Below are 19,293 nucleotides of genomic sequence, written 5' to 3'. Positions count from 1 at the left end.
ATGACCTCTTGCAACAACTCCATTCCTCAACCCCTGATATTTGTCCTGGCTGGAATTCCTGGCCTAGAATCTTCCCACGGCTGGTTCTCTGTGCCTTTTTTCTTGGTGTTTGTCATTACAATTATTGGGAATGCCACCATCTTATGCATCATCAGAGTGGAGAAGAGTCTTCACGAGCCCATGTTTCTCCTACTGGCCATGCTATCTATTGTTGACCTGTCCCTTGTCAGTGTCACTGTGCCTCGCATGCTGGGTATCTTCTGGATGAATGCCAAAGAGATCAGCTTCAAGGCCTGCCTCACACAGATGTTTTTTATCCCTTCTTTTTACGTCATGGAGTCTGGGATCCTCTTAGCCATGGCTTTTGACAGATTTGTGGCTATCTGGTTCCCTCTGAGATATACAACCATCCTTGCTAACAGCATACTTGGGAAGATGGCACTGGCTGTCCTGGCAAGGGCAATGGCAGTGCTGACTCCAGCACCCATCCTGGCAAAAAGACTGGAAGGCTTCCAAACTCACATCATAGCTTACTCCTACTGTGCCTACATGGCTGTGGTGCAGATAGCCTGTGGAGACGTGTCCAACCACATTGTCTATGGCCTCATGGTTATTGTAGCATCTGTGGGATTTGATCTGTTTTTTATCATTCTGTCATATGGGCTGATTCTTCATGCTGTCTTTCACATCCCCTCTTGGGAGGCACGGGGCAAAGCTCTCAGTACTTGTGGCTCCCATCTTTGTATTATAGCTCTCTTTTATTCTCCTGTTGTCTTCTCTGTCCTGGCCCAGATTTTAGGCTATCATATGGCTCCCTATCTACAGATTATTATTGACAATCTCTACTTTCTTGTGCCTCCCATGGTCAACCCCCTGATTTATGGGGCTCGGACTAAGCAAATGCGGGAGAGGGTGCTGTGGATCTTCCACTGTCATAGACATTGAGGCTGATATCTGAGGTGGATAGGATACCTGTGATATGGAGCTGGAAATCTTCTTAGGCTAGAGGCAGTGATAATGTCTGCCATATTTGAGGGTTCATGGGAACAGGAATAACCAAGGCAAGAGAAGGATTTCATCTGGGAACGTAACTGGGGCATGTCCTCTCCGTCAGAATGTAGTTGTCATTATGAAACCCATTATGAGCTATCTTTATCCTTTTCAGTCTAACCAAACAGTTCTTCTGACCAATAAAATATTTTTAAAATGCACACTTTTTACTTTAAGAGTATATAATGTCTAGAGAAAAAGTGAATGAAAAACAGTTATGTATTCCAACTCAGAAATACCTGAAGTTTTATGGTTTTTATGAGTACTATTTGAATATTAAACACTTATTTCTTTAAATTATTTTATCTATACATATTGTATTATAAGTGGCACTTTCAACATTACCCAGAAGTTTCCTTCATCAAATCCACCGGTTCATTAGGTATATTGTTTGCTTTCTACCTTAATGAAGGTGACAGTTTTGTTTCCACCATCACAAAGCACAGATTGCTTTCTTCTCTAACACACAGCAACAATTTTGTTATTCTAGTTAAAGCCTTCATTAACAGTCTTACCAGTACCCTTCAAGCTTCTGTCCATGCACTCAAAGCCAGTGCTTCATGTTTTAGGTTTTTGTTACAGCAGAATCCAACACTTAAATTTATTTTTTCTTACATTTTAATTAATGTTGTGTAATAAAACACCCCAACAAAATTATTATTTTTTTTCTCAAGGTTCTATTGATGGACTGGACTCAGTTGTGTAGTTCTTACTTGGAGTCCTTCAAGCAGCTGCAGATAAGAATCCATGACTGGACACTCAAGCCTTCTCCTTTACTCATAGGTTAGACACCTCGGTCTACCTCTGCACCAACTCCTGTTCCATCAGATTAGAACCCAGGGGTTCTTCCATGGCATGAAAATGGGAAAAGCTGTGATAACAGTTAAGGACTCTGCCAAGACCTGGCACAGATTCACTTCTGTTGTATTCATGACAGTTGAAGGGTCTAAAGCATATTCAAAGATATAGGCAAGAGTCCGTTCTTAACTGAGGAGAAGCAAGATCATATAACAGAAATGTGTCTGTTACAGAAGACATGGTTATTAGCCATTCTTAAAAAATAGAATTTGCTACACTCAGCTTTCTTTCATTTTCATCATAAATGATTCTTTAGTTTCTACCTCCTCTCAAAAGTTCTCTATTATGTCCCCAAACATTTATATCATTCTCACTCATGATTATTTGCCAGTGCTTCCCACATTAGCTCATGCACATCTAATTAGTCTACTCTCAATTTTGTGAATCTAGAGATTACAAGGTAGCCAAAACACCTTGGGTTATGTATACAGAAATTTATTGGGATTCATGAAAGCCCAGACACAACAGCATACATCTGTTTCTAGTTGAGACAGCATGCCCTATTCTGCACCACAGCAGTCTTCCTTCCGTAACTCAAGAGGTTAGCTTCTCTTCTGGTCCCTGCTCCACTGTGAAAAGACTCTCAAACTTAGGCTCAATTCCAGGGGAGGAAAAAGTTGGATTGGGTAAAGATATGGGATGTAAGGTCATATAGAAGAAAGAAGCGCTCAGATATCCTCATTAATTAAATATGCCAACAATCCATCATCAGTTCATACTTCTACTGAGTGAAAATAATTATAATTCCTCATAGCTCTGACTCAACCTAACCAGTGGTACTAAGAGCTGCTGTGATTTTCTTCTAATTCCATCTGCCATATAAAGAATGCCCACCCTTATAGAGGATTATTCACTTGCTATTGGAAAATCTCATTAATAAAGAGTCCCCCCACATACAATGGCACTATGTGGCATAATTTACATAATTCACACTATGGCGATGTGTTTCCATAGAGTTTGTAGCAATAGTGAACTAAGATTTACCTTCTTTTTATCACCCACTCTTGAAATATATAAACTCTGTTGGTCACAGAAGAAATAGATTTTTGTCTAACATATTCTCCTTATAATTAAAGACAGTTTCCAGAGCCTTGAAATTATGCTTTCAGAATGGTAAGAATTCTGGGGCACCTAGGTGGCTCAGTGGGTTAATCCTCTGCCTTTGGGTCAGGTCATGATCTCAGGGTCCTTGGATTGAGCCTCACATCGGACTCTCTGCTCGGCAGGGAGCCTGCATCCCCCTCTCTCTCTGTCTGCCTCTCTGCTACTTGTGATCTCTCTCTCTCTGTCAAATATATAAAATCTTAAAAAAAAAAAAGAATGATGATAAGAATTCTAAGTTGTTTAATAACATAAGTTGCTTTTAATTCTGGTTTGTATAGTTTGTTTAGTTTACAGATGACTGACAAAGTTTTCCACCTTATAGAGAAGAAATAACATTTGTACTTCTTAGTATCATTTAGATACAAAACTAAATTATTCCATATAACTGTCCTATCACGATCACAAGATTTGTATTATTATTTTTTCATCAAATGAGGAAATTAAAGCATAAAGTTTTTAAAACAACATGTTCAAGGTCACATCTAATAAGCTCTGAATGCTGGGGCACCTGGGTGGCTCAGTGGGTTAAACCTCTGCCTTCAGCTCAGGTCATGATCTCAGGGTCCTGAGCCTGAGCCCCCATATTGGTCTCGCTGTTCAGCAGGGAGCATGCTTCCCCGCCCCTCTACCTGCCTCTCTGCCTACTTGTGATCTCTCTCTCTCTCTGTCAAATAAATAAATAAAATCTTTAAAAGAAAATAAAAGGAGCTCTGAATGCATCTCAGATATGCAGTACTTTTGATCTGTGGGCTATACCAGCTGACTTTCCTACATGCATTATCATTTAGCTGTCGTTTCCCTCATACCAAGTACAGCCAGCATGTAAAATAAAACTAGAGACAAAAAGCATTTTTTCTCCAAAATATGTATAATTTTATGTCATTTTTTGGTTATTATGGGGCAAGAATGCTTGGGTGGCTCAGTCAGTGAAGTGTCTGACTCTTGATTTCAACTCCGGTCATGTCAGGGTCCTGGGATTGAGACCCGAGTTGGGCTTCACACTCAGCAGGGAGTCTGCTTGAGATTATCTCTCTCCCTCTCCCTCTGCCCTGCCCTTCCACCATCCCCCCGCCTCAAATAAATAAATAAATGTAAAAAAATTAAAAAATAAAAATGAAAAGATGGACTGTTGGCGGAAATGTAAATTGGTATAGCCCTATAGAAAACAGTATGGAAGTTCCTCAAGAAATTAAAAATAGAACTACCGTATAATCAGTAATCATACTTCAGGGTATATAGTCAGAGGAAATGACAATAGGATTTCAAAGACATATCTCTATTCTCATGTTTATTACAGCTTATTCCCAATAGCCATGATACAGAAATAGTCTAAGTGTCTGTTAGTGGGTGAGTGGATACACACACACACACACGCACAATGGAAGATTATCCACCTATGAGAAAGACATCCTGTTGTTTGCCACAACATGGATGGACATTAGTGTTGGGGTTAATGCAGAGCATGAAATCAGCCATAATACCTGGCTTGCTAAAATGTGACAAGGAGGCTGTTGAGGGTGATGGAGGATTTTCTAGAAGGAAGTAGGTTTTTGGAATGCCAAGGCCTGTGTGACCACTCTGCCATTGGAATGCTGAGGGGAGCTGCCGTCCCCAAAGTTTTCTTAGCCAAAATAGCCACCCTGTGATCTAAGAGTTGTATGCATTGTCCCTCACACTGTGTTCAGCACTGGTAGAATACTCTGATTAGCTTTTGTTTCTATCCCATAAACAGGTCCTCCTAGTTTCAGTAAGACCCCTTATCACACGTCACATGCTGGAGAAACAGTGATAAGGATTTGTGACTATCCTGAAGGACCAATAAAAGCAGGAGCAAAGAAGAGCAAAGGGTCTTCTTTTCTGAGTTTTGACCGCATTGTGTTTTCCCATCTTTCACAGCCAAGTTTAGAGTAACATCTTATCCACTGGTACAGGGGTTGCTGGCCATGCCTGGCACATTGGGAGTATTATGTTAAGTGATATAAATCACACAAAGACAAATACATATCACTTATATGTGAAATCTAAAAGAGTCAAACTCCTAGAAACAGAAGTAGAATGGTGGTTATCAGGGGCTAGAGGACAGAGGATAGAGGAAAAGGGTAGATGTTGATCAAACAGTATAAACTTCTTGAAGGGGGGTTGGGAGAAGGGAGGTAGGGTTATGGACATTGGGGAGGGTATGTGCTTTTGGATAAATTGGAAGGGGAGATGAACCATGAGAGACTATGGACTCTGAAAAACAATCTGAGGGGTTTGAAGTGGCGGGGGGGTGGGAGGTTGGGGTACCAGGTGGTGGGTATTATAGAGGGCACAGCTTGCATGGAGCACTGGGTGTGGTGAAAAAATAATGAATACTGTTTTTCTGAAAATAAATAAATTGGAAAAAAAATAAAAATAAAAAAAATAAAAAAAAATAAAAACAAAAACAAAAACAAAAACAAAAAAAACCAGTATAAACTTCTGGTTATAAGATGAATAAGTTCAGGGGGTCTAATGTATATTATAGTGGTTATGTTAGCAATAAGAGAACATTTTAAATGTTCTCACAATAAAAAAGAAATGGTAATTATATGTCATGATGTTTCTGTTAGCTAACACCAGGGTGGTATTATTTTGAAATATATAAGTGTATCAAATCAATATATTGTACATCTTAAATAATGTTATATGTCAGTTATACCTCCACAAAGCTAGAAAATAAATAAATACAATGTAGAATTAAATTAATTCTGCTCTGGTTTTGAAGGAGGTTCTTGAGTAGAATACACAAAGGAATTTTCTCTCTAATTGATCTCACTTGGACATTGGTATGTGAACATAAAGGCATGGACATCAGTAGAAATTTTTATAAAAATTAACTTCAGGTTTTCCCTAAAATTATTTTCAATTATATGTAATAAAGTAGGGGAGCTTGGGTGGCTCAGTCAGTTAAGCTTTACCTTCAGCTCAGATCATGATCCCAGGGTCCTGGGATTGAGCTCTGCATTGGGCTCCCTGCAGGTAGTCTGCTTATCCCTCCCCTTCTGTCCCTGACTTATGCTCTCTCATTCTCTTTCTCTCAAATAAATAAATAAAATGTAAAAAAAAGAGAAGAAATAAAGTGTCCATGTATCAAATATTTTATGATTTTTAAAATTTGTTACCTTTTTTCTATTTTTAATTGTTTAATTTCTTTTTTATTCAATACAGACATTGGTAATATGTCAGATCTAGAGTTCAAAATGACAATTCTCAAGGTTCTAGCCGGGCTTGAAAAAGGCATGGAAGATATTAGAGAAACCCTCTCCAGAGATATAAAAGCCCTTTCTGGAGAAAAAAAAGAACTAAAATCTAACCAAGTTGAAATCAAAAAAGCTATTAATGAGGTTCAATCAAAAATGGAGGCTCTCACTGCTAGGATAAATGAGGCAGAAGAAAGAATTAGCGATATAGAAGACCAAATGACAGAGAATAAAGAAGCTGAGCAAAAGAGGGACAAACAGCTACTGGACCATGAGGGGAGAATTCGAGAGATAAGTGACACCATAAGACGAAACAACATTAGAATAATTGGGGTTCCAGAAGAAGAAGAAAGAGAGAGGGGAGCAGAAGGTATACTGGAGAGAATTATTGGGGAGAATTTCCCCAATATGGCAAAGGGAATGAGCATCAAAATTCAGGAGGTTCAGAGAACGCCCCTCAAAATCAATAAGAATAGGCCCACACCCCGTCACCTAATAGTAAAATTTACAAGCCTTAGTGACAAAGAGAAAATCCTGAAAGCAGCCTGGGAAAAGAAGTCTATTTTCTTTTATTTAAAATTTTGCTAGTTAACATACAGGGCAATATTGGTTTCTGGATTAGAATTCAGTAATTCATCATTTATATACAATGTCCACTGCTCACCACAAGTGCCCTCTATAATACCCATCACCCATCTAGCCCATCCCCCCACCTCCATCTATCATCTTATTCTTTATCAATAAGAGTCACTTATAGCTTGTTTCCTTCTCTCCTTTTTTTTCTTTCCCCCCTTCCCATATGTTCATCTGTTTTCTTTCTTAAATTCCACATGTGAGATCATAAGCTGTTTTTTTTTTCCTGAATGACTTATTTCACTTAGCATAATACATTCTAACTCCATCCATGTCATCGCAAATGGCAAGATTTCACTCTTTTTGATAGCTGAATAATGTCCCATTGTTTGTGTGTGTGTGTGTGTGTGTGTGTATGTATATTTACCACCCGTTCTTTATCCATTCATCAGTCAATAGACATCTGAGCTCTCTCTATGGTTTGGCTATTGTTGATAATGCTGCTATAAACATTAGGGTGCATGTACCCCTTTGACTCTGTATTTTTATATCCTTTGGGTAAATACCTAGTAGTAAAATGCTGGATTGTAGATTAATTTTATTTTTAACATTTTTGCAGGACCTCCAATCTATTCTCCAGAGTGGTTAGTGCAGTCTGTATTCCCACCAACAGTGCAAGAGGGTCCCCTTTCTCTGCACCCTCGCCAACATGTGCTATTTCTTGTGTTGCTAATTTTAGCCATTCTGATCTGTGTAAGTTGCATCTCATCATGATTTTGATTTGTATTTTGGTGTTGATGAGTGATGTTAAACATCTTTTCACGTGTCTGTTAGCCACCTAAATGTCTTCTTTGGAAAACTATCTATTCAGTCTTCTGCCCATTTCTTAACTGGATTATTTATTTTTTAGATATTGAGTTTGGTGAGTTCTTTATAGACATTTGGACACTACCCTTTATCAGACATGTTGTTTGCAAATATCTTCTCCCACTTCATGGGCTACCTTTTAGTTTTGTTAATTGCTCCCTTAGAAAATAAACAAACAAGTAAATAGATAGATAAATAAATAAATTTGCATTTCTTTTAAAAATAGGTATTTTTAAAAATTGACATTCTTATTTTAATTCAGAACAAGAAGCTGTATGTCAAGAGGACTAGAAAGAGAAAATAAATCTTAATGTAGTAAGATTTTCTTTAAAATATTAACATTTTGCAATAGAAGCAACAAAAAATACACATCCAGTGTTTCCCTACTACCTCTAATTTTTCTTATTTCAGGTAGCTATCCAAGCAATTACTCCATTGTATTTTATACTGGATTTTTAATGTCTGTCCTCATTATTATTGTTAACAATTTTAATAATGATAATGCCTATCTTTTAAGCACCCTATCATTGTATTCTATGCTTAAAACACATTTTAAATTATAATTTTCATGCAACAGTTCTTTTAGGCAATTGTCATTATCCCAATTATAAAGATGAGGAAAACCACACTCAATTTAAATATTTTAGTTGTTTTTTTAATAACACATAACTAATAGACAGTTGAATCAAACGTCAAGCCTAGATCTGTCTGATCACTTTATCTATGCTTTTAATCTTTGTGTAATACTGTTTTCTTTGACAGAATTTCTTGAAAACAGGGACTACCTTTCATACTATGTGCATGATATATATACTGAGTTAAACAAAATGAATTAATTAATAAATGGATAAATAGATGAATAGCTCTCGTACCTGTTTTGGATCTCAATCAGATAGTGGCATGAGGATTTAAAGTTTCCTTCATTACTATATTCCTTACTTTTATCTGAAGACATTTACGTTATCTTATTTGCAAATATCACTCTTTTGACCTATCTTTCTTTTAAAAGGCTTTCTTTTAAAAGACTTTTAAAAGAAAAAGCCTTTTAAAAGGTTCCAAATGGAATTCTAGTCCCACAAAATATGTAGAATCATATTATAAAAATTACTTTAGGAGAAGAATTTAATCCAATATGCCTCAGTATATCTGGTGAGGACAGGCAAGATTATCCTAAATAAATAAATAAATATAAAAATAATCCAATGAGCACCATGTTGTCTTCCTGGGAAACTAAAGATGCCCTGTCCCTCCCAGTAGAAAAGGCCGTATTAACCAAATTCAATATCCCATTAGATCAGATAGTGGAGAAATTCTCCATGTACTGGAAAGCCAGTGTTTCCACTTGCTCTTCTAAATAGTTGATACTTTAATTTAGAACTATTGCCATAAATGTCAGACTGCCTGGTGCCTTACACCAATGTGTTAATTCTTCTACAAGTCTATTTCATGGTGATTCATCTGTCTGGAGTACAGTCTATGAAGCATCCAGCAGTGTCACATATTCTGTCTACCTCTGTGAAATCATGAAGGAACTTAGAATATGTCTTCAGTGTTTTTTTTTTTTTTGCATGCTCACCCAATAAAACATTTTTTTTTTTTTAGCTACACTTAAAAAGACTACCCATATACCCTCATCCTGCTCCATAAATTGCCTGTAGATAGTCTGTTAATTCCAATGGATATCTATGACTCTTTGTTTGAGCCCTTCCTCTGACCTGGGGAGCATGCTCTGATTGTGACTGGTACATGTGAGAAGTGTTTGGGAAGGTGATTACCTTCTAATAAGAGATGGAGAATTACCATCTAATAAGAGATTGAGATTGCTAGATAAATATGCTGTTTTGAGACCTTCAGTGGGACAGTTTCAAGTGTGATCTTTATCTTTTTCTAACACATCCAACAGGAAAAAGCTCTGGTAATTTATAGCAGTAATCTGCTCACTCATACACACATTATTGACTTTCTTCACTTCACTGTCTTACGTACTCAGTCCCTTACAAAATTTATTCTGGAGTCAATTCCCAAATATACCACATACCCTAAAATTATTGCTTCAATATGCTTCTGGGGGAACACTTGATAGACACTCCTATATCATATTCACCTGTTTATAGTTTGAGACCATCAGAAGATAAACTTCAATCCTCTCTTCCTACTGTAAGTAACTATGTAAGTCATTAGCTTGACCATTAAGAGGAGGGAGATAAACCACTGTGGTAAACAGAGAAATGAGCTGAGTTAAAATTATTGGTGTCCATGTGGTGATCGTGATGGTGGGATATGTGCTCTCAAGCCACAGAGACACTGGACAAGAAGGTCTGATATGAAAAGGGAACTAAAGGAGATATGGCTAAACTTAAAGTCTTTGGATTTTCTTCACTAGCTTGTAAAACCTTCTGAGCAGTAAGGATAAGAAAGATGGGAGAAAAGAAGCTGTTATGTTCCTAATCAAAAAGCCTGCTCAGATTGGTGGATTGTATCTCAAAACTTCCCAGAATCTCTCCAATGGCCTTTTAGGTGGAAAAAAAAAAGTAAGTTCATAATGAGTTGCCACACAATACAGAAAATGAACACTTTTTAAGGCTATCACAATCAATGCCAGCTAGTTAGTGGTAATTCTGAAAAGTTGAATTTTTCATTTACCCAACAAAAGGATTATATTTGTGAAATTAAATAAAACCATGTATCAAATACTGTTATATTAATACATTATTCCCTACATCAGAATTATTTATGTGTTTTGATCACGGATGAAAGCACAGATGAGTCTGGCTTTTTCCCGAATCATGCGCTCAAGCAGGTTAGAGTTATGCAAACCTGCATATACTTCTTCACATCTACATGAATTATAATGATAGTTAGTGCTTTAAAAACTTGAAATCTTGGTTAATAACATTTCACCATCTGAAGTAAAATGCATTATTCAAACTTCACATTTGCCATGACTTCTTGTATAAGGTCTTTTCTGATTTCTTCTAAAATCTAAATTAGTTGCTTCTCACATGTGAAAATAAATCTCTTCTATTCTCTTACCATGGCCTAAATAATATTAAATTATATTTGCTCCGTTTTTTATATCATCACTATGCTGTGAGCTTTTGAAATCATGGAATATGTCTTTGTCACTGTTACACATCAAATGTTAAACTGCCTCTTGGTATTGCAGAAAGATAAAATAGATGTGTGAAAAAGGGAAGACGAAAAAACAAGGAAGAATGATGGAAGGAAGGCAATAAGAGAAGACAAAAGAAGAAAGGAAGAGAGAGGTGGAAAGATGATAGGAACTTATAAATACATAATTATTTTTTCACTCAAGTTTATCTCACATTCAGAATTGTTTTGTTTGAGGAATATAAATCTTTTAAAAAGAGATCTTTATCAGATAAATTTTCACCAACATAGACATAGTACAAAGACTTTGCATATATTTGCATATATCTTTTTCCTGTGTCATAATATTTTTGGATCACTGTCCAGTGCCAGGCTTCAGAATACAAATCTGAGCAACACACATGTGGATCTCTTTTGTCTTCACACCATAGATAATGGGGTTAAGGGCAGGAGGCAAAAGCAGATAGATGGTAGACAAAAGGATATGAACATAGGGTGATACATGTCCAAAACGGTGGCTGAAGAAGGAAAAAAAGGCAAGGATATAAAACTCCAGGAATACAGCAATATGGGCAGTACATGTATTGAATGCTTTGAGTCTTGCCTCCTTCTGGGGAAGACGAAAAACAGCCTGAAAAATCAGAATGTAGGAAACAAAGACAAAGATCATATCAAAACCTAGAATTGCAAAGGCCACAAAGAGCCCATATGATCTATTAAGATGAACATCCTCTGCAGCCAGCTTGACGACCGCCATATGTTCACAGTAGGAATGAACAATAACCATAGAATGGAAAAGTTGCAAGCGTTTAAGTAGAATGGGTAAAATTCCAACAAGCACCGTTGCCCGGATGGCCACCATCAATACCATTCGAAATAGAAAGAGAGGTGTAAGGATGGATGTGTGCCTCAAAGGATTACAGATGGCAATGTAGCGGTCAAAGGCCATGGCCAATAGGGTACCAGATTCCATGCCCTGCAAGGCATGGATGAAGAAGAGCTGAGTGAGGCAAGCATTGAAAGCCATGGAATAGGAGCCAAACCAGAAGATGGCCAACATCTTAGGAGCAATGGCTACACAGAGACCTAGGTCAGTGGCTGCTAAAACTGCTAGGAAGATGTACATGGGTTGGTGAAGACGGTGGTCTGAAGGGATGATGATTAATAAGAAGATGTTCCCCAGCAGAGCCAGCAGGCACACGCCAAGGAAGGGAAATCCGATCCAAAACTGCACATGTTCTAGTCCAGGGATCCCAATGAGGATCACTGTTTGTGGGTTCAGATATGACATGTTTGTAGATCCCATCAGGTCGATAAATCCTTTTCTCACCATTGATTCTGAGACTTATTCAGAGAAAAATCATGAATGAAAAAGAACAAGGGAAATCTTATAATTTCTTCTATAACATGAAAAACATGGATAGAATTTGGCTTTATGACTTTGAATCTTTGGAAATCAAGTTAAGGCTGTGTTATATAGGATTCTTCAATATCTTTTCCCAAAGCCAATGTGGGTATTTGTGCATGAGGAAGTTGTAGAAATGAAATTTATGATTCTAATAGCATTGATGTTGTTAGGTTCTGAAATGTCCTCAGAAGCTGCTACAGATGACAACATTAACTTTTTTGTCTATATCCCTCTCCAAACTCCAGACACACTTCAGATTAAGTGAAATCCCTTTGTAGCACTTGAAGTTGTGGAATAGATTCTCAATCCCACAGCCCTGTCCATTGTGTTCAAAGTTTAGAAACTCTGGAAAGCAGCAGCCTTTCCCAGTCTTCTCATTTTCTCTGGTTTAGGGAGTAAAATATCTCCCTACAAATCTTAGAAATTGACTCTCAGATCAGGGAGTGAGGAGATTTTGTTCTTTCAGCAAATTTTATTTGAGTTGACTGTGTGCAGACCCATTATCCTGTTTTTGGAAGTGATGTGAAGGAGCTGTATTTTATCAGTAGAAGCAGAACATATTTGACTCGTTGGGATAATTCTGGACTGTTAGCTTTCAGAGTGGATGTGTAAGCAGAATAGGGTAGATGATGATGTAAGTCCTCTTGGATCTTAGAGGAGACAGAAAGTTGGGAAGATAAATAAATAGGAAGTTAATGGAATAAAGACAACAAATTAGGATAAGATGGTAACATAAAAACAGATCTATTAGAAAAGGAGTGTAGCTTAAATATTTTGATATTAATATATTTCAGATGCAAAAAGTCAGAATTAGGTTTGAGCTACTCTCTTGTCCATAATGGAGCTTAACCTAAACCTGGTACTTTCATTCATTTACAAGAAAATAATATGCTACTTTTGATTACAATTCACACAAATGATCCCATTTCACACTCACACCACACTTCTGAAATTTTAAAAATTTGTTCTTTTTCTTTAGAAATTTGTTCAGTAAACCTTAAGATAACTTTATGTACTCATTTTTACTTTTTCATTAATCATTCTACAAACTTAAAGTCATCCCAAAGTTTCATTCTGTTTTCCTTATGATTTTGTCATAGTTGAATCATTGAATAGGGAATACTGAATGGGATTTTATGTATTTTTCCTTGAAGAGAAACTAGAAGGATTACTGTTGTAAAATTATAGGAAAAAATAGTGGTTCCCAGTCAGTAGGATATATGTGTGGGTATAACTAGGAAGTCCCTAGTGCAGTAAAATCTAAAATACTTTACTAGTTCATTGAGATTAGGAGATCGTTGTATGACCTTCTGTAGCTATATATATATCCATTGACTATGACCAAGGCAATAAAGAGACATATATTAAAATTGGAATTTTTGTGAAAAACAATTCCCTATGATGCCCAAATAAATGAGTTTAGGTGAGCAAGTTGTGGATTCCCTAGAATTCATTGGGATAAACATGAATATACCTCAAGGTGACATGAGTAGACAAAGGCAAAATCTAAAGGAACTAGAGAAGGCAATACATCCTAGACATGTTTAGAAATGCCTGATAATGTAAGGATAAAATTCCATATAGTATAGCATATATATTATATGTAAATATATTAGTTTTGTAAGTATTTATATATTTATAGTAATGTGTATTCATATTCTATTATAATACATATACATGTAATATATATTTGTGTTACCTTGTATTGTAGCACAAATATATATTTGTATTGTTTATATATTTATAATGTATATTTATAAATAAATAAAAATATATGTTATTATAGATACAAATATATATGTAAATATAGTATAGACACATATAATTATACTATATATTATATATACAATATAATACAAAGATAAATATAAGTATATAATACATACATTATAAATACAAATATGTAAATACTAATATATTTGTATATAAATATATACTAAATATAATATAGATAATACAAATACTATGCATATATAATACAAATATATTAAATGTAAATCTAATATGTAAATTGTATGTACATGTGAATAATACAAATGTATTACATAAATTATATACATATTTAAACAATGCAAATTTAATATAAAATTGTATGTATACAATTAGATAATATAAATGTATGTTATATAAAACAGATTTGTATTAATAAATTTTATATTTCTATAAAATTTATGTATAATTACATATAATTTATACACAATTATATAATTAATAAATTAAATCAATAAAATATGTTATTAAGTTTTGTATTCATGTTAATAAATTTGTAATTTACAAATATATTTATTAAACATTTGTATATACTATGCATTTTTTAAAAAGATTTTATTTGTTTATTTGACAGACAGAGATCACACGTAGACAGAGAGGCAGGCAGAGAGAGAGAGAGAGAGAGAGGAAAGCAGGCTCCCTGCTGAGCAGAGAGCCTGATGCAGGACTGGATCCCAGGATCCCAGGATCATGACCTGAGCCAAAGGCAGCGGCTTATCCCACTGAGCCACCCAGGCGCCCTATACTATGCATTTTATATAAACATATAATGTTCAAATGTATCGAATATTTAAGTAGAACATAGATACAAAATATATAAAGAAACATAAATATAATAAAAATGAAATTTATATGCTATAATACACATTATACATAATGTCTTATATATAATATTTTATATATATATGTAATATTTTGTATGTTCATTCCTGGTTCCTGAATAAAAAAGGGCAGAGATTGGAAGACACTTTAAAATGAGGCAAGATAAAGTATAAGGAAGAAGAGACAAAAATACAAGATTTTGATACTGCAGATAAAGAGAAGACCATATTTCAGGGGATGAGATATGAACTGAAGTTGCAGGGTAGCAAACGCAGATAGCAAAACAGATACAGGCAGTAAATAATATGCTCCCATCTTCGATATCCTCTCCATTTCTTACAAGCTCTCCTGTTCAAACTGCAAACACACACACACACATACAGACAGACAGACACTCCTTTCCAAAACAGAGACTGCCTTCTTATTTTTGATAAACCAAGCAATGTTAAAACTACTTTGTAGTCAAATTAGAGGAGGAGCCTGAAAACCTTATTTTTCTTGCCCTGCCACTAATTAACTGGGATGTCAGTTCAAAAAAATCACATGTGATTAAGAACATGCTACTAGATCACCTTTGCATTACTTCCATCTCTAAATGACATGAATCTAGCCCATGCCTCATATTACTGATAAATACACTTGGGTCAGAGAAAATAACATGGCATGCCAAAGGAAAGTATGTTACTGAGAGACACAAGACTGAGATCATCTAATTCACTGTCCTTTCCATTACCTTTGAACGTTTGCTATGGTTAGAAACACTGAGCTATACCCAGGTTCTGATTCATGGTGGAGTAACTCACCCAGAGAAACAGACAGCCGGCTAGAATATAAAACTGATGGATGGAACAGGTTTTTTTGTCTGCCAGGATTTGGATTTGCTAAGCGTCTTTTATCATCTGTCTTTAGCTGTTGCTTTTTTTGGCCTTTGAATCTGAGGCCATCCCCAGGCAATTTTCAGACCTGTCCCTAAAGAGTTCATGACATGTCTGAAACTCAGCTCTGTTTTGGAGCAGAAAGGTATCTCTTGCCTGAACACAAAGCCAGAAAGCACTGTTACTTTCAAGGAACGATAACCAGGAAATCTCAAGTTATGGGTCATGTTCAGATCATGGTCAATCTGAGATCAATAGGAATGTGAGGGTTAAAAAAAATCTAAGAAATGGGGTGCACCTGGCTGGCTCAGTTGATTGGGTGTCTGCCTTTAACAGAGGTCATGATCTTAGGGTCCTAGGATCCAGCACCATGTGTTGCTCTGCACTCAGTGGGAAGTCTGCTTGTCCCTCTGTTCCTCCCCACCACCCCAAGCATACTCTCTCTCAAATAAATAAAATCTTTTTTTAAAAATCTAAGGAATTGAAAAATTGGAAACTGAAGAGGGAAGAGAGCAATTTAGTTTACTTTCTGGCCTGTGGCTAGACTTGAGGCTTAAGGGAACGGAAGATGCTTATCTTTATAAATACACTTTTACTACAGCTGAAACTCATACCATGCAAAATCATGTTTGAAAACTTAGTTTCCTCTTCTTTACTCTGTCAACTTAGACATAAAATAGCCAGTTATTTTACTAGAAAAATCAGTTTATTCAGGAATACCAGGGAAGTTGTAAGTCAGGACAAGCAAACTATGGCAGACCATTGAAAAGTTCTAAGAGGCAAAGGAAAGGTCAGCTATTACTAATTTTTGGAGAAAATTGGGGACAGTGGTTTTGAACAAAAGTTCATGGAGGAGAACAAGAGTCCGAGGTTGTGATGGGGTTTTTTTTTTGGCTGCAATGGAGTGTGCTGTTGCTGTCAGGGAGAGATCTTCACTCTTTTTCTTAAAAGCAGTAAATAAAATTCCTATGTGAAGTGTCTTTACTTGTCAAGATAAGAATTGTCTTCCTTCCATGTGTCTGCATGTTTGATAATGTGTTTATTACACATAAGTTGATGTAACACTGTATCATGTAAATGACATTTGCTGAGAGTAGAATTTCAATGTTCTCAATAACAACAACAAGGTAAAAATATGAGTTAATAGGTGTGCATTAATTTGATGGGCAAAATCCCCTCACAACGTATACATATATCAAATCATCATGTTGTTCATCATATTGTACTTACAACTTTATTTGCAAATTATACCTCAAGAAAGCTGGAAAAGTGTAAAAAAGAAATTATGTTAGGTGTTCGACTAGGAATGAGCCAACTCCCTAACTCCAACCACCAGGTTGTCTCAGTTGTTGATTCTATGATCAGAAAAAAGATATTAATTCTACATGTTCAATATTCACTGTAAGTAAAAGGGATGGATGAAATATTTCCTTATCTTTTGCTTCCTTCGTTTTTCTTTTTTTTCCCCTACCAGACCTGTGATCAATCAGTTTCTCCACAAATTTGGCTTTAAAGTCTATTGCATTTGTTTTCCTTTCTACTAATCTTTTAAAATCTCTTCTGTAAATATGATCTTTATTTTGTCCCCACAATATCTTTTTCTTCTTTAATTTTTTTTTCATTTTCTCTTTATGAATGACTTCAAAGCAGGGGTACCCCATCAATTGCCTTTTCTTCATATCTTCCAGTATTGCCTTTCTATTTGATCCTTCTTTAAACAAGCAAGCATGTTCAAGTCTTAAAAAATAAGGTTTTGAAAGCTAAAAGAACTCCAGAGAACTATCTCTCAGTCTTTTTCCCCAAAGCAAGCTTTTATTGCCCAGTTGCTCTTGTTTTCATCACACCTTTATATTGTTTCCTTTCTCTCTATTAAATATTCTACCTCAGTTTGTTGAGGGAAACCATGTTTACAATTAACAACCTAAGCAAGTACTTCCTTGTCTCTGTGGAATTAACTTATTCATAATTTTTTACATGACCAATAACTAACTTTGAAATTATTTACTGTGTTGATTTTATCCCAACATTGTCAAATACTTCACTTTTCAATTCTCTCACCATTCCTTTGTTTGTGGATTGACTTTAAAAATGTATGCTAGGTTCCCCTAGGGAGAGGGGTTAAAAGTCTAGGAACAATTCCTGTCAGTCACTCTCTTTCTAAATGTGTTTGTGTGTATACACATGAGTATATAAGAATGTACACAGGGATTAGAGAGTAGGTGGGTTGCAATAGTCTGTTGCAGTGTAGGGTAAACATGAGCCTCATGGATATTGGGGGAGGGTGGAGTTGCAATCAAGAAATATAGAAAATGCAAAGACATAGAAATAGAACATGTTATGCATGTTTGAGCTGCTGTAAGGGGGCTTGGGTAACTAGAAAGGAATAAGCAAAGGGGGATTCACTTACAAAACATAATTTCTTAGAGATAAGAGTGGTGCAGAGAATATGTGTCCTGTAGCAATTTTAAGACTAGGCTCTCACTAAAACTAAAGAAAAAAAAAAAAAAAAGGATAAGGAAACAGAGAGAGAGAGAGAGAGAGGGAGAGAAATCTGGGAATCTAGGTTGGCTTTCTGGTAAAGGAGTGCTAAGGTCCTGAACTGTAGTTAAGTAAGATGCCTGGCTATTCCTTTAGTAATTGCCTAAATGGAAAATGCTGAGACAGGGAGCCATTTATAATCTGTATCAATGAAAACAGACTAAATAATGTTCTGATAATATGAGTTCCCTAAATCTCAAGAACTCATAATAATAAAGACATAGTTCTCACTGATATGTCCATTTTGCAGCTTTGATCTGGGGCTTAGGCTGAAGATGGAGCCCCTTTGTGAACCACTCTGTTGTTGTGTCAGTGGAGAAAGAGACACTATGAAAGTGAATGATGAGTTTTAAAGCATTAGCTCACAAGTGATTAAGTCTCTCCATTTACATCTCCTTGACAAATGGAAGTCATATGATGGATACTGATGTGGCTAATATGGAACAATAATGCTCACGTAAGGAGAGGACTGGTATGGATGACATTATTAGGAGAGCTTAGTAATTATGAGGAACTGATAATGCAATCTACTACATTGTGACTGCAAATGAATGGTTTGTAGCAGGTAGTTAGTAAAGTGGCAAGATTTTTTTTTTATTTTTTAATTATTTATTTGACAGATAGAGATCACAAGTAGGCAGAGAGGTAGGCAGAGAGAGAGAGAGAGGAGGAAACAGGCTCCCTGGTGAGCAGAGAGCCCAATGTGGGGCTCGATCCCAGGACCCCGGGATCATGACCTGAGCTGAAGGCAGAGGCCTTAACCCACTGAGCCACCCAGGCACCCCAAGGCAGCAAGATATTTTAATAAGAACCCCATACACTAAGATATTGAACGAGGAAAAAATTCATATTGATACATGCAGATAAAGAATTTTTTAAAAGTTCTATATGCAATTTTCCTTAAAAAAATAAATATCCAGTCATGAGCAAAATTGAAGTATCACTCACATCAGCCCACGTGTTTCATTTTCATAGTGGAAAGCCGATTACGAAACATAGCTGGCCTATAGTACCTTGTACCTCAGCTCTTAAAATACCTTCAGCTTTGATTTCAGGAGAGCTGAGTATTTACACTTGGTCTGAGCTTTCTTACCCT

General features: G+C 36.1%; 2 protein-coding genes across 2 annotated transcripts; one reads left to right on the top strand and one right to left on the bottom strand.

The window, feature by feature from the left end:
• On the top strand, positions 1 to 945 carry LOC122914147 (olfactory receptor 52D1-like). The gene has a single exon (XM_044260780.1). It carries the CDS (start codon positions 1 to 3, stop codon positions 943 to 945), a length of 945 nt encoding a protein of 314 aa, XP_044116715.1.
• A 10,194-nt stretch (positions 946 to 11,139) lies between these two features.
• LOC122913520 (olfactory receptor 52A1-like) lies at positions 11,140 to 12,090 on the bottom strand. The gene has a single exon (XM_044260218.1). The coding sequence runs from the start codon at positions 12,088 to 12,090 to the stop codon at positions 11,140 to 11,142; it is 951 nt and encodes a 316-aa protein (XP_044116153.1).
• Between the last annotated feature and the right edge of the window lie 7,203 nt (positions 12,091 to 19,293).

The sequence above is a fragment of the Neovison vison genome, chromosome 7 (assembly GCF_020171115.1).
Source record: "Neovison vison isolate M4711 chromosome 7, ASM_NN_V1, whole genome shotgun sequence".
NCBI lineage: Eukaryota > Metazoa > Chordata > Mammalia > Carnivora > Mustelidae > Neogale > Neogale vison.
This window is presented reverse-complemented; position numbering and strand designations above follow the sequence as displayed.

Bases quoted from the DNA above. Each gene is read 5' to 3' on its own strand.
- LOC122914147 (XM_044260780.1), top strand. From the start codon at position 1: ATGACCTCTTGCAACAACTCCATTCCTCAACCCCTGATATTTGTCCTG.
- LOC122913520 (XM_044260218.1), bottom strand. From the start codon at position 12,090: ATGGGATCTACAAACATGTCATATCTGAACCCACAAACAGTGATCCTC.